This window comes from Mustelus asterias, chromosome 14 (assembly GCF_964213995.1).
Source record: "Mustelus asterias chromosome 14, sMusAst1.hap1.1, whole genome shotgun sequence".
Classification (NCBI taxonomy): Eukaryota; Metazoa; Chordata; class Chondrichthyes; order Carcharhiniformes; family Triakidae; genus Mustelus; species Mustelus asterias.
In genome coordinates, this window is record NC_135814.1 from 38,567,543 (window position 1) to 38,592,959 (window position 25,417).

At 43.5% G+C, this 25,417-nt stretch overlaps 1 protein-coding gene across 1 annotated transcript in view; it reads left to right on the plus strand.

Moving 5' to 3' along the window:
• The window catches only part of LOC144504023 (mucin-13-like), a 65,367-nt gene extending 50,902 nt beyond the window's left edge, over window positions 1–14,465 (plus strand). Inside the window, exons 18-22 of the mRNA XM_078229174.1 lie at window positions 778–892; window positions 3,726–3,763; window positions 6,207–6,294; window positions 9,600–9,687; window positions 11,506–14,465. Of these exons, the coding sequence (XP_078085300.1) occupies window positions 778–892; window positions 3,726–3,763; window positions 6,207–6,294; window positions 9,600–9,687; window positions 11,506–11,598 (422 nt within the window). The 3' untranslated portion in view covers window positions 11,599–14,465. The remainder of the gene's footprint in view (window positions 1–777; window positions 893–3,725; window positions 3,764–6,206; window positions 6,295–9,599; window positions 9,688–11,505) is intronic.
• Window positions 14,466–25,417: the final 10,952 nt, after the last annotated feature.

The following is a 25,417-nucleotide window of genomic DNA, read 5'->3' on the forward strand; positions in this document are numbered from 1 at the left end:
ATAATGAAAGCAGATTAAGCTGGTACAATTTGTAATTACATGCTTTATTTCTAATTTGCTGCATTCATTTTATAACTGATTCAATTTTCATCTCTCTGGATATATATATTTAAACAAAGAATGTTTGGTAAAAGACATGAGAGGCTTCTTGAAAGACAACGGGTAGATGTGATTTTTCAAAGTGTCTTGAGCGGGAAAAGGGGAGGCAGCCCATCAGTTGCCTTGCTGGCCTCTCCTGACAAATCTTCATGCATTTTGAAAAACAATGGAAGGACCGTGACCCACAATGTGAAGCTGACGGGTGGTCTCTTAGCAACCTGATCTGAAGAAATTAAAAAGGCTCCCCCCTTCACAGAAATGGAAACTTCCCCTCCCCCACCCCGCCATCCCCAAGGGATCCCGCTCTCCAGGGAACCTCCTATGGACACAGCACCCCTCCTCCACCAGTGAAGCCCTTCCCTTCCACAGATATGGAACAAGGGATAAATGCCATTTTAGCTGGTGTACCACCAAAGTTACAGCTGGTAAATTTGACAAACCAATCTTGATTGTAATTCCAAGCATATCTGTTCTTTCCTTATTCGTCCTTCCAGGATGTTTCACTGTAATAAATAAATTCTGGAATAAATTTCTTCTGAATTTTATGCAGTAGTTCTACATGTGTAAAATAGCTTGTTGATTTAAGATACAAGTGTAAAAAGCATTTTGATTATATCATTTTAAAAATTTTCAGTGAATTCTGTAGCCACTTACAGTGATTGTCTTTGATATCTTCAGATTCATGCCAGTTTGCCTGCAACGGAATGAATCAATACTTTGTTCGACAGGATAACGGTGAATGCAAGTGTAAATGCGATGCTGGATATAAATTAAATAACCGCGAATGTGAAAGGTTGAGTATTAGATTGCTTTTATTTTACAGATCATTCCCCCTTACAGGCCACTCACCACACATTGTCGTCCAACCAGTGGGGCAGAACTGTGTGGAAGACAATGGCTGTGTACATTGAGATATCTCCTCTGTACAGGACTCGTGACTCCTGTCAGGAACCCACTCACAGCTGCAAAGCTTGTCTATGATAAGATTTGCTACCTGCAAGGACCATTATCAGAAAATAGTCAGTGTACTGAAACACCAGCTCTACTGCCTGACCCATCAGGAACAGCTTTGTGGTTAATCCCTGAGAACTTTCCAAATTTGTATCTGCTGCCACCCCACAGTTCTCTCCTCATGAGGACCTGTCCTTGCCAGCACAAGTGAAAGAGTAGTATGAAAAAATGGATGATGAAGAGGAGGAAGAAGAGTTAGACAAGCAGCAAACAACAAAACCTATCTGCTCAAGCTCTCAGAGAGAACCATTTTGCCTCAATCAGCCCTCCTATTATCCCCTCCCCATTCACCACTTGTCACACAATCCTTACCACTTTTCTTGCAATTAAAATCTGAATCATCTTCCTTCACCCCAGATTTACGGGTGTTGCCATCATTTCAATTAACCTTGAAGAATGGCCAGGGGCAGCTTTTGGTCGAGAGGCCCTAAGTGCAGATGGCAGCATATTGGCATGAGCTGCACCATACTGGGCCTGTAGGCTGAGTGGCATCAGCAAGGGATCGGCCAGACTATTGGGTAGAAATGTCATCCTGAAATGCATCTCGTGTGCCGAGGTCACTCTCCTGCGGCACTCTGAAGCATATAATAAGCCCTACGAAACTGTTAGTCATAGGAAGTCAGCTAATTATTTCTTTAGCTCCATGACTTACCAAGTTATTCCATAGTAATCTACTGGAATCTCATACTTATCATTCAATACATCGAAGTAATGTTGAGTTAATTTTCTTAAGTGGCATTCCTGGTGGTGTTTGCATTCAAAATTCTTCACCTCTATGGCATTGTCACCTCTGACACCTTGGGGGAGATCTTACTATCGTGCCCCTCCAGTCGACGGGTGAGGTGCGCTGGTACGATTGCAAGAGAGTTGAGAAATCAGGTTCGCGCCCGATTTTTTTGCCCCTCATGTTCTTACCGGCGCCGGACATCTAGAGCAATCAGGCTCACTGGTGGAACTGGAAGCCATTGAGGCCTGCCCAGGCAGTAGGGGGCAAGGGGGTGCCCCTTGGGCAGTGCTAAGAGGGCAGGGCCTGAAGGGAGGGGGCATACTGGGGACAGACCCAGACTGGGGCAGGCAGGCCGATCCAGGGGTTAGGGGGGACCGGTGTGCTCTCTACATAGCGTTTGGTGGGGGTGAGAGGGAGGGCTACTGCCACTCTGCATAGCATTCAGTGGAGGGGGGAGGCATCATACCGACTTGGGGGGGGTGGGGGGTGGGGGGGGGGGGTGGAATACGGGAGTCAATTGGTCCAGCTGGGGAGAGTTGCGAATGGCTGCAGGGCCTCACGGTAGCATGGGGGGGTGCTAGGTTTAGGTCACAGAGGCCGACTATATGTGGCAGAGGTTGTGTGACAGGTCTCTGCTTCTCTCAGAGCAGAGACCTGCACATATACACAATGACACCCTCTGCTGCTATCAGCCAGCTTTCTGGCGATTTGAGCCCTGCCCACTACCCCTACAAGCAGAAAACAGATATTTCATGCACAAAGTGCATAAGATTCGACATTTGGATTTGCCAGGAAAAAAAATGGATCTGAATCGCTCCCATTTTCACGCTCATTCTGGACTTCAAAAATGTTTTCATAAGATCGCACCTCCCCCCCCCCCCCCCCCCCCCCCCCTGTTTTTAATTGTTCTTGGTTGTGCGAAATAATGGCAAGAATGCAGTTATTTCATATCCCTACACCTGAAAAAGTGATATTGTGCCTGAATAGCTGCCATCCTTCTGTTAATGATACCCATACCATTGTAGTAGGTAGGGATTTCGAGGATGTTGGCCCCAGTGATGCTGAAAAAATGCTGATCTATGCCTACGTCATGATGATGTGTGACTTGGAGCGGACATTGGAGGTGCTACTGTTGTGATAACTTTGCTGATATCGTCCCTCTGCGATTGAGCAGCAAGTTGAAAGTCACCATCAAAATGTATATAAATAAACAATGGTGTGTTTGCTCTGTCCAAAGACAAGTCCTTGGATTCTTCTCCCAGAGCTGTTTTCTTGTTGGTTCTTTGTTGGTGGTGGTGTTCCATTGCCTTCCACTCTCAGGGGAGGGCGTGAAGGCAGGTGCCAAGAGTCAGCCAGATGGGCATCAGACCCACGTTGGTGGTGTTATTCCAAAATATACATTAGCCATCTAACCATCAAGTAATTGGTGCAATTAAAATGCATTCCTCCAAAGAGTAAATACCATGGGTGGGATTTTCGCCACAATGCCGGAAAATCCCACTCGAGTTCAATGGACGTTTGCATCGTCTGTTTCCCGCCCACTATGATTCCCATGGCGGGAATCATAGCAGGCGGGATGGGAAAATTCCACCCCAAGGGGTGGAGGAAAATGGAGGAAAAATTTACGTTAAAATTATTATTTGTGTCTTTTGTTCAGGATTTGGGTAACCCACGTTAGGGTAAGCAAATCCATTAGAGAGATTTGCGAAGAAAAATTTACACTATTGAAAACTAAGTAAAACTGAACTTTAAGATACTCAATTTCTAACCCTTTTGCCCTTATTTCTAGCCAACTGTTTTATTAAACCAAAGTTAATTCAAAACGTTACATGTGTTATTGAAACACTTATTACTAGTTTCAACTAATGTTGTGCTTCTTTTAATTTAGTTGTCCATTTGGTTTTAGTGGCGAAGACTGCAATGATGGTAAGAAATCTAATTAATGGCTTCAAACTCACACTATGAGATGAAGAGAATAGAATTTTCTTATTAATGGAAGAACAATGCTTTGCTAGCTGTGTGTGTGTGTGCAAATGGGTGTGTGTGACATTTCTATCAAGGTACATTATTCGAGGACAGTGAAGGGAGTTCTCTATCTCTAACGTGAGGCATAACTGTTTTGTTAATACTTTATGCTGATGTTTGTTTATAAACAATGATAAAGCATTTCCAAACATTGACATCCTTCACCTTCATGAGCACAAGATTTGCTCTCCAAAATTCTGAACTCCAAGGCAAGGGCCATGATATTTCAAAATGGACTTCCTCTGTCTGCCGATAGAAGAAGGATTTTTTAACATTTAGTTATAGTTAAAAAGGTGAAGCACATGGACAATTTACACCTTTTGGATCCTCTTGTTTCCCAAGGCCACATTAACTGTGGGATGTAAATATAGTGTGAAAATATCGTAATGAATAAATTGTCAATAACTGTTGCTAGGTGCTGCTAATTTAAAACTAAAATAACATCCATCTTAATTAAGGCTGTATATCTCAGCTACCACAGTCTTATTTGGTTTACTAATGTCCTTTCAGGAAGGGAATCTGCCATCTTTACCTGGTCTGACCTACATGTGACTCAGATCCACAGCAATGTTGTTCACACTCAAATGCCCTCTGAAATGGCCTAGCAAACCATTCAGCTCAAGGGCAACTAAAGATGGGTTACAAATGCTGACCTTGTCAGCAAAGCCCACATCCCATGAACGAATAAAATGAAAGCTCTGTTCATCTGCTGTCGGCCTATGTGATATTCAAATTAAATAAATCCATTGGCCAGAATCTTACCACGGTTCACGCCGACCGATTTTCCCACCCTGCCGTAGTGAATGGAGATTTGGCTGGCCACCAAATTCTCCGATTTTGCTGCCACGGGACAGGAAGTGAATGGCCGGTAAGATCGCGCCCATGATTCTATGAGGTCAACTCACCACCGAGGTTATACCAGACTCTGGTTTCTAAATGGATATTAGATTATGTCCAAACTACATTCAACTGTGCTTTATTTTCTCTTTATCCTGTTTTATGTTACTGTAACACTTATAAACTTCTTATCTACAAAAAGGAAGAAAGAAATTAAAAGTTTGAAATGTGCCAAGATGAGAGGAGCTTGGATTTTTTTTAAGAGTAGAGAAGGTTTAGGGGATATTTCGCAGAGGTGATCAAAGTAATCGGATTTTAAAGGAGTAAATATGAGAAACTATTTTCCTGACACTGGCCACTAATCAGAGAACATAGCTTTAACACAATTGGCAAATGAATCAGAGGAATGATGAGTTTTTTAATGCAGTGTTTAAAAGTAAGGTCACCATAGTCCCAGATAAAGTAAAGTTTATTTATTAGTCACAAGTAAGGCTCACATTAACACTGCAATGAAGTTACTGTGAAATTCCCCTAGTCGCCACAGTCCGGCGCCTGTTTGGGTCAATACACCTAACCAGCACGTCTTTCAGAATGTGGGAGGAAACTGGAACACCCGTAGGAAACCCACGCAGAAACGGAGAGACCGTGCAAACTCCACACAGACAGTGACCTGAGCCAGGAATCGAACCCAGGTCCCTGGCACAGTGAAGCAGCAGTGCTAACCACTGTGTTATCGTGCCACCCCAATAACCATAACCTACTCTCCCCTTTTTGAGGAGGAGAGCTGACTGGTGATGATTTTAATCTGAGGATCACCACACCTCGGGCAAAGTTGAGAAGTTTATTTATTAGTGTCACAAGTAGGCTTACGTCAACACTGCAATGAAGTTACTGCGAAAATTCCCTAGAAGGCGGGCCCTTCATGATTAACCTCAGCTGGTATGGGAATTGTTGGCATCACATTGCATCCCAAACCAGCCGTCCAGCCAACTGAACTAACCGAATCCTGGCCTAGAATGCATGGCCTGAAAGTCTGGTGGAAACAGTTTCAATAGTAACTTCCGAAAGGAAGTTGGATACACACCTGATAATTAAAACATTGCAAGTTTCTGCTAAAAGAGTATGGAAGTAGAATGAATTCAATAGCTCTTTCAAAGAGAAACAATGGTTGTAATTCTCCGGCCGTTCACGCTGGCGGGATTCTCTGGTCCCGCCAGCAGCGCATCCTTGCCCGCAAGTTTCCCAGCCATGTAGGGTGATGTCAGTGGGAATTCCCACTGACAGCAGTGGGACCAGAGAATCCCACCGCTAGCAAGCAATGCGTCACCTCCCCGGTGGTAAACATGTGGCTGGGAGGCCGGAGAATCAGATTGCCAATTTTTAGGCTGCATGGTTTATAGAGCAATGTAATAACAATTTACAGCATCAATACTGGGGTTCAAAGGTTTCAGGTACAGTTTGTGATAGTTTATTTAATAATTGTTTAAAATGTAATTGTATTTTTCAGGATTTAAACTCAGTACCCTAGTGATTGGTATTGTAGCTGGAGTTTTGTCACTGAGTCTGTCAATTGGACTCATTTATGCATGTACCAGGTAATATTATTTATTGTATCTGAATCCAATATTCTCATCATTGATGTACAAGAAAGACCCTAATAAAAGTACAACTCAAGATAAGGATATTAATTAATCACTGAAGTCATTTCATACTAATGCAAATGCACTTCTGAAATGCATAACATTATTTCTACATACCTGTTTTTGAAGGTACACATTAGAGCATTAGAATGTCCTTAAGGTGATGTTGACTTAGGAATGCCACAAATACTTTCCGACATTTAAATGACATTTGAATATTCAGTGCAGAATTTTCAAACTATAGGGCTAATTTTTCTGACAGCCTCCCCCACATCTAGGATTCTAAACAGGAGTAAAGCACCAGAAATATGCTGCACCAGTCCAGTTCCAGGATACACCTTAATAAAATAGGTGTAAACTGTCCTTGAAATTATGCTATAGGATAAAGAAACCATAAAATTCATGGGACATACACTTGCAGATGTGGACACTTAGTGGTGAATGTTGAACACATTTGCTTAAAAATTCTTTCCATTAAGTTAGTAGACATATGGCAGCACGGTGGCACAGTGGTTAGCACTGCTGCCTCACAGCACCAGGGACCTGGGTTCAATTCCGGCTTCAGGTCACTGTCTGTGTGGAGTTTGCACATTCTCCCCGTGCCTATGTGGGTTTCCTCCGGGTGCTCTGGTTTCCTCCCACAGCCCAAAGATGTGCGGGTTAGGTTGATTGGCCATGGTAAATTGACCCTAGTGTCAGGGGGATTAGCGGGGTAAATATGTGGGTTTCCGGGAATAGGGTCTGGGTGGGATTGTGGTCGGTACAGACTCGATGGGCCGAATGGCCTCCTTCTGTAATGTAGGGATTCTATGATAAATAAATGGGTTAGAAAAGCAAAGAAAATGCTGGAAAAACGCAGAGCTGGCAGCATTTGAAGAGAGAGAAACAGTTAACATTTTGATTCCAATATGACACTTCTTCAGAACTGGACATTTGTTTTCCCTTGTCCATCTGTGAAGCACATTAGGATATGTTTCTATAATATAGGCAATTTATAAATGCAAGCTGTCAGTGGTGGTTTTGTTACTGTAAACCCATAATGGAGTGACTCCATGAAACTTTAATCATGTTTGAACTGTCAAGATGAGGGAATAGCGCAAGGAAGAAGATGAGGGAGAATTTTAAGGAGGCCACAAAAGTGGAAGACCTGACATGTGGGATTAGACGGGATGTGAAATATTGATTTCCTGCTGGAGGGTTCAGATGCAGAGATAAAGTCAGTGGCAAGTCGAAAATTTCACCGACTCGCGACAGATTCGTACTAATAATACATTTGGCTGCAATGTGTACTCGGATGAAATACTTTTCAATAAAGCCTTATCCACTGGATACAAGTCAGTAATGCATGAGGATCTCATTGCAACATGTTCACGATTATTTAAAGGTAGTGTGCACCAGTCAGCTTTGTGCAATTGTGCATACGGCAGTCTACAGATTTCCATATTTTATCTATGGCATTTGGTGATAGGATTTGAAAGGGTAGTGCTCTACTGTAGGGTGTGCAGTGGAGGGAAGGACCTAGTATCCTGAATATAGTGGTCTTGTAGGCGGCTGGGGGTGGGTGGATCAAACAGGGATTGCTTACCCCGTCTGCCATCTCCATCCAGACCACTTTGGTCTGGTGTGAGGGTCTTTTGATGCTTCCTGCAGGAAAGAGCACCTCCCACCTTTCTCTGGCAGGGTGCAGGAGAATGTGCATGGAGGCATGGCTGCACTATGGTTCTGATTTACCATAATGGTTAGATATTTCCACATTGTGGAAGGAAAACATTTTTCACCCAGAGGGTGGTGGGAATCTGGAACGCATTGCCTGAAAGGATGGTAGAGGCGGGAACCCTCACAACATTTAGGAAGTATATAGATGAGCACTTGAAACGCCATAGCGTACAAGGTTATGAGCCAAGTGCTGGAAATTGGGATTGGAATAGATAGATGCTTGATGGCTGACACAGACATGATGGGCCGAAGGACCTTTTTCCGTGCTGTAATACTGTGACTCTATGACAAAGATTATGTTCTTAGTAGTGGAGTGTCCTGACAGTAATGCACAGCCTCCCTATTTGAAAAGGAGGTTCTTTAATCGGCCACCCATAGATGCTGCAATGTCAGCAGATGGCGGGTTTCACCAATGAAAAGCATCCCCTGCTGCTAGATCACACATGTTTTGCATGCACGCTGCTGGCACTTAACCAGAACTGAGGCCACTTCTGCTTTTTCTCTTTATGACATCAGGAATGTCCTTCTGTCGACAAAGTCCTGGCCAAAGTGGTTTTTATGAAATTAATAGCAATCAGCACCTAAAATTACAAGGGATATCACCATAGAATCCCTACAGTACAGAAAGAGGCCATTCAGCCCATCGAGTCTGCACCGACCACAATCCCACCCAGGCCCTACCCCCATATCCCTACATATTTACCCACTAATCCCTCTAACCTACGCATCTCAGGACACGAAGGGCAATTTTTTTTAGCATGGGCAATCAACCAAACTCGCACATCTTTGGACTGTGGGAGGAAACCGGAGCACCCGGAGGAAACCCACGCAGACACGAGGAGAATGTGCAAACTCCACACAGACAGTGACCCAAGCCGGGAATCGAACCCAGGTCCCTGGAGCTGTGAAGCAGCAGTGCTAACCACTGTACTACTGTGCCGCCCCATCCAATTGCCCTTTAGTTCTCAATTTTCTGTTTTATAACTCCTTTTCCTCCTCAATCTAATTGAATGCTAACAACCTTCTGACATCTTGTCCAAGTGAACATTCTTCATGTCGAATGCAGGAACTTTGGAATTTAGCGAACAATGTAAATTGTTTCTCTTGTAGAAGGAGGGCAGTCAGGGCTGAAATATTGTTCAAGAAAGCATTATTTTATGATAAAATATGGTAGTATTCTGATCCTCTATCCAAAATCTTCTGCAAAATACTGATCTTTGTTCTTGGGCACTTCTGCAAAAAAAAAATTCAAATCGTTTCCTCCCCAAAGTAACCAAAAACAGCTGATGATACAAAAAAGACCAGAAATGTCTGAAATGTTTGGAGAGTGAAGGGGTAACATCAATAGATCATAAACTTCAGTTGAACAAGTGTTAGACAACAGTGCACTGGACCATGATGGAAACAGTTCTACGGCTGAAAATCTATTCTGTTCAATATAAATAGTAGAAGATTCCATAGATCTGATCCATTATAGAATTGCTTAATTTTCTAATACTGATGCACTTTCTAAATTAACCACTATCTGAATTTCACTGCTGCAGACTAAAACGTGTTGAAAATGTTGAATGTGAACAACTCCTGGAACAACCAATGGCAAAGATTCCAAGAGTTGGCAGAAACCGAGCAATGGTAAGCAGATCATTGGCAAAAGACTATATTGAAGAATATTTAAATAATTTTCAATAACTTGATATGCGTTTGGTAAGGATTGCACACCAATACGGAATGCCTCAGATTAAATTAATAGCCAGGGTCATATCTGAGCAATGTGACCCAATGCTCTATTGTTGAGGGAATTACTTGAGACAGGTTTGGATGATGTTCAGCTAAGTTCAGTGAAGTTGCATACGCAATTTAATTAACCAAGGCTTTGCTAAAATGAAGAATGCCTTCTACCAATATTTCATTTACCGCAGCAACCTAGGAAAAAAAGCTGACACTTTCACAAGAGCAATTTTCCAATTTATTTTGGTTGCTTGTTAGAGATTTTACTGGCCCCCAGGTAGCAGAGGGGTAAAATGGCCAGGTGCACACATCTGGAAGGGCCCATCATGCAGTCATGTTGCTGGGCCGTTTTCCCAGCCTCATGGAACAGCAGCAACTCAACCGTTTACTGCTCCGAGGCCAATGGCCAATTTCAATAACTGAAGAAACAATTGACCACCATTTTTCCTGGGCCATGGGCATATTGCCAGTAATGGATTGGTTCCCACTGAGTGGAGAAACCACCAACTGCATGAGGGCAGCTTCACAGTGGCATCCTGTGGGGTGAAGATAGTATTAACGGTGGAGGGTCCGTGACCTACCATGAGAGCCCCAGAGCCAATAGTCGCCCCATAGCCACTCCAATCACAGGGAGCTGCTTGCCTAACCCTGGCACAGGACAAAATCTTTTACTATGAGGGTACCTTAAAATGGAGGTGCCATCTGGTTCTCCTTGCAACCTCAGCATCAGCCCCTTCACTCTGCGATTCTGCAAAGACTGTAGAGGTGCTGGCCTTCCAACTTGACCAACTGTGTGGAAAGCCAGCTTACTGCTCTTATTTAGATGGTGGCCCCAATGGCAGCCTCTTCATTGACTGCCACAAGGAGGATAGTTGTTTGTGGTCCCCATGTAGGTTTTATATCTTCGTAAGGTCCCAAGGTTGGGATTCATCCCTTGCCAGGAAAATCTCAGCCCTTATTTTGTTTAATATTGGCACATTAGCAATTTTATCTCCCTGGTTCCAATATTTCCAAATTACCAATGGTATTTCCAGAATGCTGATATACCCAAATCTACGGAGAATAAAAATGCTTCTCCCAATACTTGAGAAAATGCTCTCATAAAGTTAATCCTAATTTTAAAACCTTAAACTGACAAACATTTAGAAATTGTTGAGAATCTTTTGTTTAGTTTCTTGCTCTGTTGCACTTTTTCCTCCAACTTGTTCCTTGCATAATTTATTACTGTAGACAGAAGCTCGAAGAGACTAGTAGATGTTTATCACACTGCTAATGCAAACCTGAAGTGTATGTAACAGTAACTATAAATCATAATGATTTAATTTATTATTGTCATGTGTAATTGGGATACAGTGAAAAGTATTGGTTTTTTGCATGCTATGCAGACAAAGCATACTGTATATAGAGAAGGAAGGGAAAAGATGTAGACCATAGCGTTCCAGTCATAGCCAGGGTGTAGAGAAAGATCAAATTAATATATGGTAAAAGAGTTAGAGTCGTAAAAGCCTAGAAGTTGCCATGCTCCAGCATCATCTTGAAATCAAAATTGAAAGTTACCTATTAACAAGTATAGAATTAGGTGATGAACATTTCAAAGCAACTAATTAAATTGTCCGAATACCTTGGTGCAAAATAGTTAATTTTCATCTTTATAGAAAAAAAACAACTTCTGATTTTGTTGATTGCTTCATCTTCCTCTATTCCTTTACTTGCTTCCATTAGATAGGCAACTCTCCATACAGTGGGAATTGGCCGGAATCGAATGGATATGCTAACAAGGGGTATGAAAATCATGCCATGGAAAGGCGCTACTGAGCTGACTAAAAATCTCGGAGAAAATGGTGAAGATACACAAAAGTTAGCATCTAAAATTGAAAAGGACAAATGAATGTACTGCGCTTTAGTTCTGACAAAGTATCACGTCCATAACATTAACTTGACTTTCCAATTTGCAAATTCTGGCTGACCAACATTTTATTTCAATGTTCTCTTCGTGTGTGTTAGAATTTTGGCATTGCAGTGTATTTTTTCTTTTCAGAAACCTGGACAATGACCAAGTAATTAATGTAATCTCTGTACTTTTAGTCTATGACGTTCAAATTATTTAACAACTTTTCAGTTTTCTATTCAGTCGTAGTTTTGAATACTTCCAACTAACACACGCGCTGTAAACCGCGGCACATTAATCAGCCTGACGTATAAGACAACCCTGTTTCTCCAGCCGCCAAAATCGGTGGCTGGAACTTTCTGCCTCCATGAGTGGCGGGTTACTTGGCAGGCAGGGGCATAGAATACAATGTGAGTGAAAAAATTGGATTCCCTACGGTGGGAACAGCTGGAACTTACCGTCCCAACTGTCATGTCCATAGAATCCATAGAATACCCACAGTGCAGAAGGAGGCCATTTGGTCCATTGAGTATGCACCGACTCTCCGAAAGAGCATCTTACCCTGGCCCATCCCCCTTCTCTATCCCCATAACCTCTGACTGCACGTGTCCATGCAGTTCCCACCAGAGTATAAGGCCCAGCCTAAACTAGGTTTATGACCCACTGATGTGAGTGTCTTTGGGCTGGTGGAGAGTGCAGGTGAATGATGTGAAGGCTCTACAAGTGAGAATTTGTTGTTACCATTATCCTCCTTGCTCTCTATGGGCCGAGGCTAAGCTCTAGATCAGGGTATGGCCTCACCCTCTTCCTGCTGGCACCTGTAATGGAAAGAGGAGAGAATGAGTAACTGCATGCTCTGCCTCCTACATTGCACATAGCCTCACCCTCAGGTGTTTATGTGCAGAGATGAAGCTTCCTCACTGGATGCTTGGGGAGGCCAACCTTGCTATCAGCACTCGTTCAGTCATGATTCTCCCAGCCACTTTTCATATTATGTGGGGTGGGGTGGGGGGACAGATATCGGGCATGCCCCCTCCCACCTTCTCCCTCTTGTGCTCTGCCTTTTCCTGTGTGAAGAGAATGTGGTTTGTAAGCATTTCTGATGCAGGTGGCTTCTGCAAGCTGCCAATCTCCAGCACCACCCCATTGGCAACTGCATGTGCCGTATGAAAGATATACTGCTGCTAGTTCCTGAAGGTACTTCAACAGCAACCTCCTGATCCACAACGTCCAGCAGCTGGAAGGACAAAGACAACAGAGGCAGCTCCACTGCTCCCCAACTACCCCAACACTATTTATGGCTTTAATGTGACTGGGTCAGTTCCCATGGTTGCCTCCCTGCTACAGACCATCTGGACTGCAGTGGGACTCTGAGGCAGCATTCCAGCTCTTTGCTCTTATGGATGGAGAGTACAGATGGTGGCCTTGCCATTGAGGCCCATGTACCAGTTGCCATTCACTGAGGTGAGATTAGTAGTGTGGATTAGGTCATTCATTCTTTTCCTGCACTTCCTCCTCTGAATGGAATTGGCATTGATGACTCTGGCAACTTCCTCCCACGAAGGTGTGGTGAGACAGGTGGGCCCCTCTTCTCCTCCATTGTTTACAGAGGTATCCAGCGAGGTATAGCTGAAGCTTTAGGCTTGCTGTTCCCTGGCAGCCTAAGTCCAAACTCATGGGGCGATGAATGAGTAGTTGTCCAGGTGACTTTTTAAGATGGTGTCTGGATACAACAGGGGTACATGTGATTTGTAGCCATCCCTGCCATGTGATTCACCGAGAAACCCCTGGCTGAATAATTAAGGAGCCTAACATCACATGATTTGGCGAGTTTGCCTGCTAGGTTCTGTGGCAGGAGTCCCTTTGCCTTACCACCCCCGCCATGGCACTTAGGCTCGGAGCAGAAAATCCCAGTCCACGGTTTTGCTTATACTAGGCCTACAAGTCGACTGTCCCGTCCCCACTCAGCCGTGACATATTACGTTTGCTTTAGTAGTCAGCCTCAATTTTCACCCTATAAATGCATGCTTTATTTACTGGTACCTTATAACTGGGCACAAGGGATCAAGCAGGCAATACGGGCTGTGTTGCAAAGATGTGTGGGACTTTGAGACAAGTCAATTTTTGCTTTGGATGCCAATGACATTTCAAAATAGCAGCCATCCACACCCAGGCTGATGATTCGCTTTTCTAATTGGCATATAAGTCACCCCTGTTTTCTTTGGGACAGATTTTTCCAGGTTTCGCGGGTTAACTCATATGATGACATCAATGATAATTTAATTTGTGAAACTTTGCAATAATGGTTAGATCTTTCAGCAGAACTACATCAGATAGGCATTTGTATGGAAAATATTGTATTCCTCTGTGTTATCTCTAATGACCATGGAAAGCATAAGCAGACACATTGGGTCAAATTGACTATTTCTTTGCTTTAAGTTGTATGCAAAGGTGATAATTCAACTGATTTGTAGTTCCTCTCACCCCTGTTGCTGATCAATAACATTTTTAGAGCAGTTACATAAAATAGCTTAGTGGAGATTCCTGTGCACGACAATTAACATTGTTCCTCAGAATGAGGATGATATTCACCAGACTTCATGATTTGTGTGTCCTGTATATAGTGCATGAAAGTAAAATGTACTTGTGAAAAATTTTAAATCTGCAATATATGAATGGAAGTTAGTGTGCTGATTATTTTTCTTTAAAATCCATTTGCTCTTACAAAATGTTTGAAAATTATGTAGCCTGTGCTTGCAAATGAAATAATAAACCAAAAATAATATTTCTTCATATCTTGGCTAGTGAATTGATTCAATCTCTGATGTGTTTGTTTGTCTCTAAACTTCTTTTCTAAATATAATGAGTCAAATTTCATTGTATATAATTAACAGTTGCTTACAGTCCCAGTACTAAAAATGTGTCTTCTCCTGTTTTAGGACAGAGGTCTCTGTTTGTAATCTTCTTGCTTCTAGCCCTGTTGAGGCAGACGGCTTGTTCTTTCCTCATTTCCATGATTCTAGCGCTCTGGCGAGTATCACCTACGCTGCTCACTGAATGAAGGCACTGCAGTGTTTGAGGATGGTATGCATTCCAGCCAGCATCTAGCTCTTAAAAGGCAAACTGCCCCTCCTTAAAGGGAAGCTGCACTCCTTAAAAGGAAGCTGCTGACTGCCTTTGGCGAAATTGGCTGCAGGTAGAAGTAAAACTAACCCAAGGGTAGAGAAAAGGTCTCCAAATTCACGGATGTGGTGCTGGAGGCCTTAGAGGAGGAAAGAGGTTACGTTTCCATAGAGGATCAGAAGGCCCTGAAGGAACACTCTTCACAGGGAATCATCAGTACTTATAATTCCCACTGCAGCATGTTGCTCAATGTTCCACAGCCCCAATACTCACCCATCATCAATCCCGAGCAGCAGGACTCAGACCTTAATGTAACCTCCTCCTGTCTGGAAGGATCCAGATGATCTTCTAAAGGAAGCAGTGTCTGAGAATGCACTCACAGACAGCACGTCTGGAGCAACAGATTCCCAGATCCCCCCTCCTCCTTCCCCTGAGGTGACCACTGAATGCCTGGTGGCAATTGCTATCGCATGGATGACACCTCCCTGCCTCCACACTCTCTCCGAATCAGGGATGGATGGCGAATTGGAATATGTTCGTAATGTAGCCTGTCCTGCCTGGAAGGATCTGGTTGTTTGGAGGTTTAAAGCAATGGTGATCTTGATAGCCACTGGCAGCACCATTCCTGCCCTGGAGTAAGGTTGCAAGACCTGTTGAATGAGGTGGCATCAGAAGTGACGTGAGTGGAGGAGAAATTTCTTCACCCAGGGAGCATTGAATCTGTGAAATTCACTACCACAGAAAGTAGTTGAGGCCAAAATATTGTGTGATTTCAAGAAGGAATTAGATACAGCTCTTGGGGCTAAAAGAATCAAGGGATATGGGGAGAAGGGGGGGATCAGGGTATTGAATTTGATGCCCAGCCATGATAATGAATGGTGGAGAAATACTGCTTGGGTAGGGCCTTTTGTGATGAGCCCCCCTCCTCCCTCTCTGCAGATATAACTCCACAGTACATTCATTAAACATTGCCATGGCAGAAATAAGAAGAAGTCTGCTGGTCCTTTAAATAGTGCTAGTGATGGGTGAATATGGGTCCTGGGGTAGCTGAGCACATTCAGTTGCGACTCAGTTGGTTGTATTCCTGTCTCTGAGGTACAAAGTTCTGGGTTTAAGTCCCACTCCAGGACATGAGCACAGCAATCAAGGTTTTCAGTCCAGTGCAATGCTGAGGGAATACTACACTGTGGGAATTGCCATCTTTCAAATGTGATGTTAAACTGAGGCCCTGTCTGACTGCTCTGCTGGATGTTAAGTTTCATGGTACCAATTCGAAGAAAAGCTGGGGGGGAGTTACCTTTGGTGCCCTGGACAATGTTCATCCCTTAATCAACATCACAAAAACAGATTTGTTTGTTTTCACGTTGCTATTTGTGGGAGTTTGCTGTCTGCAAAATTGGCGACTGTGTTTCCTGCATTACAACAGTGATTACACTTCAAAAGTAATTAATTGTTGCAAGTTGCTTGAGGATGTCTGGTGATTCTTTCATCCTGAGAGTGTGATTAGCATCAATGTTCACTACACTTGCACAGTGCAGGTTTCAAATTTTTTTTTATTATTCATGCATGGGATCTGGGCGTCGCTGGCTGGCCAGCATTTATTGCCCATCCCTAGTTGCCCTTGAGAAGGTGGTGGTGAGCCGCCTTCTTGAATCGCTGCAGTCCATGTGCTGTGGGTTGACACAAAACGCCATTGGGGAGGAAATTCCAGGATTTTGACCCAGCAACTGCGAAGAAATGGTGATATATTTCTAATCACGACAGTGAGTGGCTTGGAGGGAAACTTGCAGGTGGTGTTCCCATGTATCTGCTGCCCTTGCCCTTTGAGATGGAAGTGGTCATGGGTTTGGAAGGTGCTGTCTAAGGATCTTTGGTGAATTGCTGTAGTGCATCTTGTAGATAGTACACACTGCTGCTACTGACCGTCAGTGGTGGAGGGAGTGGATGTTTGTGGATGTGGTGCCAATCAAGCGGGCTGCTTTGTCCTGGATGGTGTCAAGCTTCTTGAGTGTTTTGTTTAAAAGGGTAGCAAGAATAACCCAGGTAATTACAGGCCGGTGAGCTTTACGTCAGTGGTAGGGAAATTATTGGAGAGGATTCTTCGAGACAGGATTATTCCCACTTGGAAATAAGTGGATTTATTAGCAAGAGGCAACATGGTTTTGTGAAGGGAAGATCGTGTCTAACTAACTTGGTCGAGTTTTTCGAGGAAATGACAAAGATGATTGATGAGGGTAGGGCAGTGGATGTTGTCTACATGGGCTTCAGTAAGGTCTTTGACAAGGTCCCTCATGGCAGACTGGTGCAGAAGGTGAAGTCACATGGGATCAGAGCTGAGCTGGCAAGGTGGATACAAAACTGGCTCGGTCAAAGAAGACAGGGTAGTGGTGGAAGGGTGCTTTTCTGAATTGAGGGCCGTGATAAGTGGTGTTCCTCAGGGATCAGTGCTGGGACCTTTGCTGTTTGTAATATATATAAATGATTTGGAGGAAAATGTAGCTGGTTTAATTAGTAAGTTTGCGGACGACTTATAAGTTGGTGGATTTGGGAATAGTGACGAGGACCATCAGAGGATACAGATAGATTGGAGACTTGGGTGGAGAGATGGCAGATGGAGCTTAGTCTGGACAAATGTGAGGAAATGCATTTTGGAAGGTCTAATAGATAGGAAATATACAATATATAGCAGAACCCTTATGAGTATTTATAGACAGAGGGATCTGGGTGTACAGGTACACAGGTCACTGAAAATGGCAACGCAGGTGGAGAAGGTAGTCAAGAAGGCATACGGCATGCTTGCCTTCATCGGCCGGGGCATTGAGTTTCAAAATTGGCAAGTCCTGTTGCAGCTTTATAGAACCTTAGTTAGGCCGCACTTGGAATATAGGGCCTGATTTTACAACTTTGAGTCTAAGTGCCGAATCTGGGCGTCAAATCGATCCGAGCCCGGAATCCTCTTTGCAGCGCGCCCATACGCTTTTTGCCGGCTCCGGTCCAATCCGAGCAGTGGGCGGGGCTTAGCGCTGCTGGAACGATCGGAGCTCTGAACTGCGCATGCGCAGTTTGAAAAAAATCCGAAGCAGTGCGCCCGGGCGCGAAAGAAAAAAACAGCAGAGAGAGCAGAGATGGGGGGGGGGGGTGATGGATGGACTTGGGAGAATCTTGCAAACTGAAAATAATGTAGCATCCTCTTTAATATCCTCGTTAATATCCTCTACTTAGAATCATAGAATGCCTGCAGTGCAGAAGGAGGTCATTCGGCCCATCGAGCCTGCACCAATCCCAGCCAGGCCCTATTCCCATAACCACACGTATTTATCCTGCTAATCCCCCTGACAATGGGCAATTTAGAATGGCCAATCAACCTAACCCACACATCTTTGGAGTGTGGAAGGAAACCGGAGGAAGCCGGAGGAAACCCATGCAGGCATAGCGCAAACGTACAAACTCCACACAGACGGCGGAATCAGTGCAGAAGGAGGCCATTCAGCCCATTGAGTCTGTACCGACAATAATCCCACCTAGGCCCTATCCCCGTAACCCCACACATTCAGCCAGCTAACCCCTCTAACCTACACATCCCGGGACACTAAGGGGCAATTTAGCATAGCCAATGCACCTAACCTGCACATCTTTGGAGTGTGGGAGGAAACCGGAGCACCCAGAGGAAACCCACATGGACATGGGGAGAATGTGCAAACTCCACACAGACAGGGACCCAAACAGGGAATCGGATCCAGGTCTCTGGAGCTGTGAGGCAGCAGTGCTAACCACCGTGAAAATGTGCTACCGTATTCTACCGCCCCGCCCGCCACAGAATTGGAGCGGGCAAAGGGCGGCCAATAGAATTGTCCATTGACCTTGGCCGGGATTTTCCGGTCTCAGGTCGAGCGAGGCCATAAAGTCCCGCCCCAACAGTCAACCAAGGCCGGAATTGAACCCCTGGCGCTGTGAGGCAGCAGTGCTAACCACTGTGCCACCCTGCCTTAGCTATTTTTATTTAGCTATTTTTTTAAATTATTCTCTTTGATTTAATTATCATACTGATTATTTCCTTTTTTACGGTTCCTCCTTGATTTAGGGACACATTTTTGCCCTTGCACTGAATTACCACTCTCACCAAATGTTGGAGCTTTTTAGAGCTGTATTATGCTGGCTTTTCTCAGCTAAGATGTGGAGATGTTGGCGTTGGACTGGGGTAAGCACAATAATGAGCTGTTTCTCAGCTAACACAAAGACTCGCGGAGACAGTATTCTGGTTAAAGACATTTCTTTATTTCCCAAGCTTGGTCCACACAAGGGGAGAGAGATTTAGGGCAGTCCAAATCTACTCTGAAATTACATCAACCTCAGTATTACAATTATACAATTTTCAAAAGCCATTTGCCCACCCCTTTGCTCACACCAACTGGGTATCAGCCTATCATTATTAGTATGGATTATTTACCTTGTGTTCAGAGGGTAAATTTACATTTACCCTCTGACAGCATGGGACTACATGAGTTTGCGGACTTTGGAAGTCTTTCTCACAGGTACCTGATAGTTTCTTATTTGGTGAAATGTATGTTCTATTCATTAAACATCTGAGACCTCTAGCACTGTCTGGAGCCCACACTGATGAGAGTTTTGTTTTCCTTTGCTCAACAGGCGTTTTGTTCCGAGGAATGTACTTCTTTTTACATGACTACATTTCATCATGTCTTAGAGCAGTGTGTCATTAGCCAAGGTGTATGCTTTTAATACAGAATATAATGTTTTCAAAAATACATGTTTAAATTCTCTAATGGTGGTGATATATGTCTCTATGCAAACAGTACCTTTGTAAACTATATTCCAGGCACTTTGTGACTTTTCTATACTGTATTCACTCTGTTCTTGTTAGTCTTTTTGTTCCAGGTTATTCTGAACTCCCCCTTACACCAAATATCCATTGCTGCTCTGTCTAGCAAAGCAGTACATTTAGCAGATCCACATCTATCTCCATATACACTATAGTGCAGTCGTGCACAGTATATTGATACAGTTAATATGTTCATAGTCCAAAGACAATCGAAACCCCTATCAACCAAAGGCTAACTCAAGCATTGTTTATTGAAAGCATTATGGCAAAAAGTTCCAATGTGAAATCTCAAAATATTTTTATCACACCTTAAGGTACAGCAATAAAGATAAAGCAATGGTGAAGGAATTTATGGGCCTCAGCTCTTCCCCACTGCATGAGCTTGCTTCCAATATGAACCATGCCTTCTGTCTTTTCTCCTTCTTTCAACAAAAGTGTTCAGTGATATCCTTTACCCTGACACTGAGAGTCATGCAAATGGAAGATTTTAAATGCATGCAAATGGAAATTTCAAATCGACCTCTGGACAAAAATGTCATTTCTAAAATTTAAAAAAAACTACTTAAAAGAGATGGGGAGCTGCCCAGGAAGTTTGAAATGTTAAGCCTGCTCTGAATATGACTCATAACTTTGATAAAGGCCGCCACATAATTCCTCAACATTTGCATTGTGATTAAAATTAGCTGTATATACCTCATAATTAGTGAAATTGCTATTTTCACTCTCCCAATAATGTACTGATATTCACTACCCTTGCATCTCTCTTTTTCTCGCTCTCTCCTTTATCCACTCCAGAAAGCTGAAATCTCAAGACTTGTAAAATCAAATACGTGGATTTTATGATAGGCATAAACAGCATTCTTTTATGGGTATGGAGCACAGGATAAATAAATGAAAATGTAGGGTGGCACAATGGTTAGCACTGCTACCTCACAGCGCCAGGAACTGGGATTTGATTCTGGCTTTAGGTGACTGTCTGTGTGGAGTTTGCATGTTCTCTCCATGTCTGTGTGGGTTTCCTCAGGGTGCTCTAGTTTCCTCTCTCAGTCCAAATATGTGCAGGTTAAATGCTTTGGCTACGTTAGATTGCCCCTTAATGTCCAAAGATGTGTAGGGAATTAGCGAGGTAAATGTGTGGGATTATGGAGATAGGGTGGGAGCTGGACCTGGGTGAGATGCTCTTTCGGAGAATCGGTTCTGACTCGATGGGCCGAATGTCCTTCTTCTGCACTGTAGGGATTCTATGTTCTATGTTCATTCTGACAGGTAATGCTGAAGGCACAAAATTGTAGTCTGAGGATAACTTCTGGCTGAATCCTCTTCCACGATCCCATCTGCAATTGGGCATGATCATGGAAGAGAATGAAAGAAAATTCAGACAGGGAAGCTTATCAATGGCTTACTGTTCCCTCTAGCATTTCTCTCCTTCCAACTGCGTCCTCCACTAGCTGTTTCATCCGCTACTGCATGCAAATGGTTGGAGGCCATTGGTTACAACTCCTGCCATTCTCAAGGCTGCCATATGGAGGTTGGCAGTAGGCTTTGTGGGTGACAGAAAAGACACTTGTAAGCTATTGTGGGAAACTGCCCAGAGGAAGCACAACATTAGGACTTTTTAATATTAAAATGGAATAGGCATATGTTAATCATGGAGTTTAGATTTATACAGGAGAGGGTGAACTTATTTAGCCTCAACTCATTCAGTTAAATGATGTTTAATGGAATATTGTCAGAGATATGTCTCATCCCTGGCTGAAAGAACAACACTCAAAGTCACAGATTTAGCTGCAGGTGTCATTTCCCCACTACCAACATCCTGGGGTTTACCATTGACCACAAACTGAACTGACTAGCCATGTAAATACAGTGGCTACCAGAGCAGGTCAAAGGCTAGGAATCCTGCAGTGAGTAACTTACCTCCTGACACCCCAACGCCTTTCCATCTACAAGACACAAGTAAGGAATGTAATGAAATAGTCTCCATTTGCCTGAATGAGTGCAGCTTCAACAGAACTCAAGAAGTTTGACACCATTCAGGACAAAGCAGCCTGCTTGATTGCTGCCCCTTCAACAAATATTCAATCCCTCCTCTTCTGATGAACAGTGTGTATCATCTACAAGATGCACTGCAGGAACTCATCAATGTTCCTTCAGCAGCACTTTCCAAACCCACAACCGCTACCATCTGGAAGGACAAGAGCAGCAGATACCTCGGAACACCACCACCTGCAGATTCCCCTCTAAGTCACTGACCATTTTGACTTGGAAATATATCAAATATACTAAATATATATTCCTGCACGGTGGCTTGGTCAAAATCATGGAACTCCCTCCCTAACAGCACCATGAGTGTACCTACACTTCAGGGACTACAGCAGTTCAAGAAGGCAGCTCACAACCACCTTCTAAAGGGCAACGAGGAACGGGCAATAAATGCTGGCTGAGCCATCGATGCCGACATCCCCTAAATGAATTTAAAACAAAAAATCTGTCATACGGGTCAGCTTCTGAACATGACCTTCCATCCATGGGCGGCACGGTAGCAATGGGTGGCACGGTAGCACAGTGGTTAGCACTGCTGCTTCACAGCTCCAGGGACCTGGGTTTGATTCCCGGCTTGGGTCACTGTCTGTGTGGAGTTTGCACATTCTCCTCGTGTCTGCGTGGGTTTCCTCCAGGTGCTCCGGTTTCCTCCCACAGTCCAAAGATGTGCAGGTTAGGTTGATTGGCCATGCTAAATTGCCCTTAGTGTCCTGAGATAGGTAGGAAATTAGGCATTAGTGGGTAAATATGTAGGGATATGGGGGTACGGCCTGGTTGGGATTGTGGTCGGTGCAGACTTGATGGGCCAAATGGCCTCTTTCTGCACTGTAGGGTTTCTATGAAAATCTCCAGGTCAGGTGACCCCATATGTAGTATCGAGTGTATCTTACAGTATCTTATCTGAATAGCATATGGTATTTAATATCCATGTCCACACACAATCAGCTATCACCAAGACAACATGTAAGGCAAAGAAAGCTGATGTGTTTGCATGTTCCAGGATTGAAGAACTGTTTCTTTTTTTGAAGATGGGAAGAAGTAGTTTAGGCATTATTGTCAAAGGTAGCCCATGTTAAACAGAAGAGATTTCAATGATCAGTTCTCTGAAAACCCTTACAACAGCCTCTGTGAAGTCTTTTGAATGAAGTTCATGATGTACTTCTCACATAATTCTACTATCAAAACAGTGGACATCCCGAAAAGTCCAAATCCAAACCTTTGTGTATGGTGGAATGCAGGCAACAGTAGGTATAACAATGTGTTGAACACAAGTTTGAGCAAATGGTGAATCCCCGTGACTTTTCTATACCACAGTAAGAGTTTTAACAACACCAGGTTAAAGTCCAACAGGTTTATTTGGTAGCAAATACCATTAGCTTTCAGAGCGCTGCTCCTTCTATACCACACAGAGAAAGCTTCTCTTTAAACTCTCGATGGTCCCCTCAATCATAGGATCATAGAATGGTTACAGCACAGAAAGAGGCCAGTTGACCCTTTGTATTTGTGCTGGTTCTCTGCAAACGCAATTCACCGAGTGCCACTTCCCTGCCTTTTCCCCATCGCCTTGAAATTTTTTCCTCTTCAGATAATGATTCAATTCTCTTTTGTGAACCATGACTGAATCTGCCTCCAACACAGTGTTAGGCTGTGCATTCCAGACTCTAACCACTAACGTTTTAAAAATGTCTTTCCATTTGTCACCATTGCCTCTTTTGTCAATCACCTTAAATGGGTATCCTCTGGTTCTTGAGGCTTCCACCAATGGGAACAGTTTCTCCCACTTTTGATGACCGCTTTTGTTGAAGTATTGATCTCTTTGTAGCACTCAATGCTACAGCTTGCGGTATTCAGTTGAGTCATTATCATATGTGAATGGGGTCAGCCTTATCAACCACAGCCCATTCATTAAAATTACTTTCTTTTCTGAAATGTCAAGGAGAATCAAACAGCAAAGGATAACTGACAATATGCAGCATGTCTCACTGTGGCATGTTGGATCCTCTGCACGATATTACTCTCACCTGAACCTTCAGAAAGTAGCAGTCTTTACCGAGGGAACTGAAGGGTTTTTTTTTAACAGGAGCTTACAAAGCATCATGAGTATTATAGATTATATCGTAGGGAAGCAAACACGCTGTGAACCAGGGAGGCACATCTCACTGCTACCTTACTATGATGCCAAAGGCAATTAATTCACCAGACACTTCTGTGAAGTGATGTGTAAGTTGATGACCCAGGCCCTCACTATGGCCTGGTTGATATTACTACAATGTCCCATGACTGCTTAAGTGAGTCAATGCTATAAGCGTTTTGTATGCTAGTCACCCTATAGCCCCAGAAAAAGCATGGCAAGTAGATTAATGTGGTTACATGGCCTCATGTAAGAGTTGGCAGAGCTTTTATGTTGTCTCTTTGTTGAAGCATGCTATCAAATGCATCTTGACACTGAGATCTTCACATGACCTGTGTTTTTGTTGTGGGATGCTAGGGTTAATATATATCTATCCTAACCTGTATCACTCTCCTTTTTTCCATTCTGAATTGGCACTTCTCCTCACGATAATGGCATTAAGGGTATGTCCATCAGAATTGCCAATCCTGTTTGCAGAAACAGAAGAACTATGAATTTTACATATTAAAAAATGTTAAATGACTTATTTGCAATTGGATTTTGCTACACCACATGCACACACAGAGCAAATCTTCCACTAATGTTTTTAACTCTGTTTATATAAGTACAAGTGATAACTACACCCAGGTTGGGAATTAGTTGTTTATATACTTCAGGTCAACTTAGATAAATTTGTTTATCACTACCATAGTATCATAAATTGTAGCAATTTAGTTTAGCAACAAAGCAAAAAGTCTGATAACTATATTTGAATGTAATAAGACGCGGAGTAAAACAATATGTGAAGCCGTGAGTTTCGCTAATGTGTTGATCAGCAGTGGAGAAATAATGGCTTGTGTTTTGTGGTCAACAGCAAACAAATGGTATTTGCCATTCTTAGAATCATAGAATCCTTAGGCAGAAGAAGGCCATTCGGCCCATCGAGTCTGCACCGATCACAATGCCGCCCAGGCCCTATCCCCATAACCCCATGCATTTACCTAGCTCGTTCCCCTAACACTAAGGGACAATTTAGCATGGCCAATCTGCCTAACCCACACATGTTTGGACAGTGGGAGGAAACTGGAGCACCCGGGGGAAACCCACGCAGACACAGGGAAAACGTGCAAACTCCACACAGACAGTGACCCACGCCGGGAATCGAACCTGGGTCCCTGGTGCCTTGAGGCAGCAGTGCTAACCACTGTGCCACCGTGCCACCTATTGTACTTACACTTTTTCTGTGGGCTTCCATACTGCAATTTGTGGCCGTGCCCTCATGATGGCAAGGTTCTGCAGGATGTAGCAAACCACAACAAACTGTGACACAAACTCTTATGAGCACTGCAACTCAGGGTGGTCCAGGCTATGGAAGTGTTGCTTAAGTACCCCAATGGTCTGCTTGATGACATTTCATGTGGTAACTTGGCTCTAGTTAGCTGTATGCTATCCACATGTGCATGAGTTGTGTACCAGTGTCACGAGCCAAGTGGTTTGTGGATAGCTCTTTTTTGCCAAGTATTCATCCACTGGTTTTATGTAGTGGCTTAAATGCTGATAGAGCAGTTGGCTGGTGCAGAATAAAGATTTCATGCCTATTCGCAGTATACCAGGCTGTATTACCTTGCAT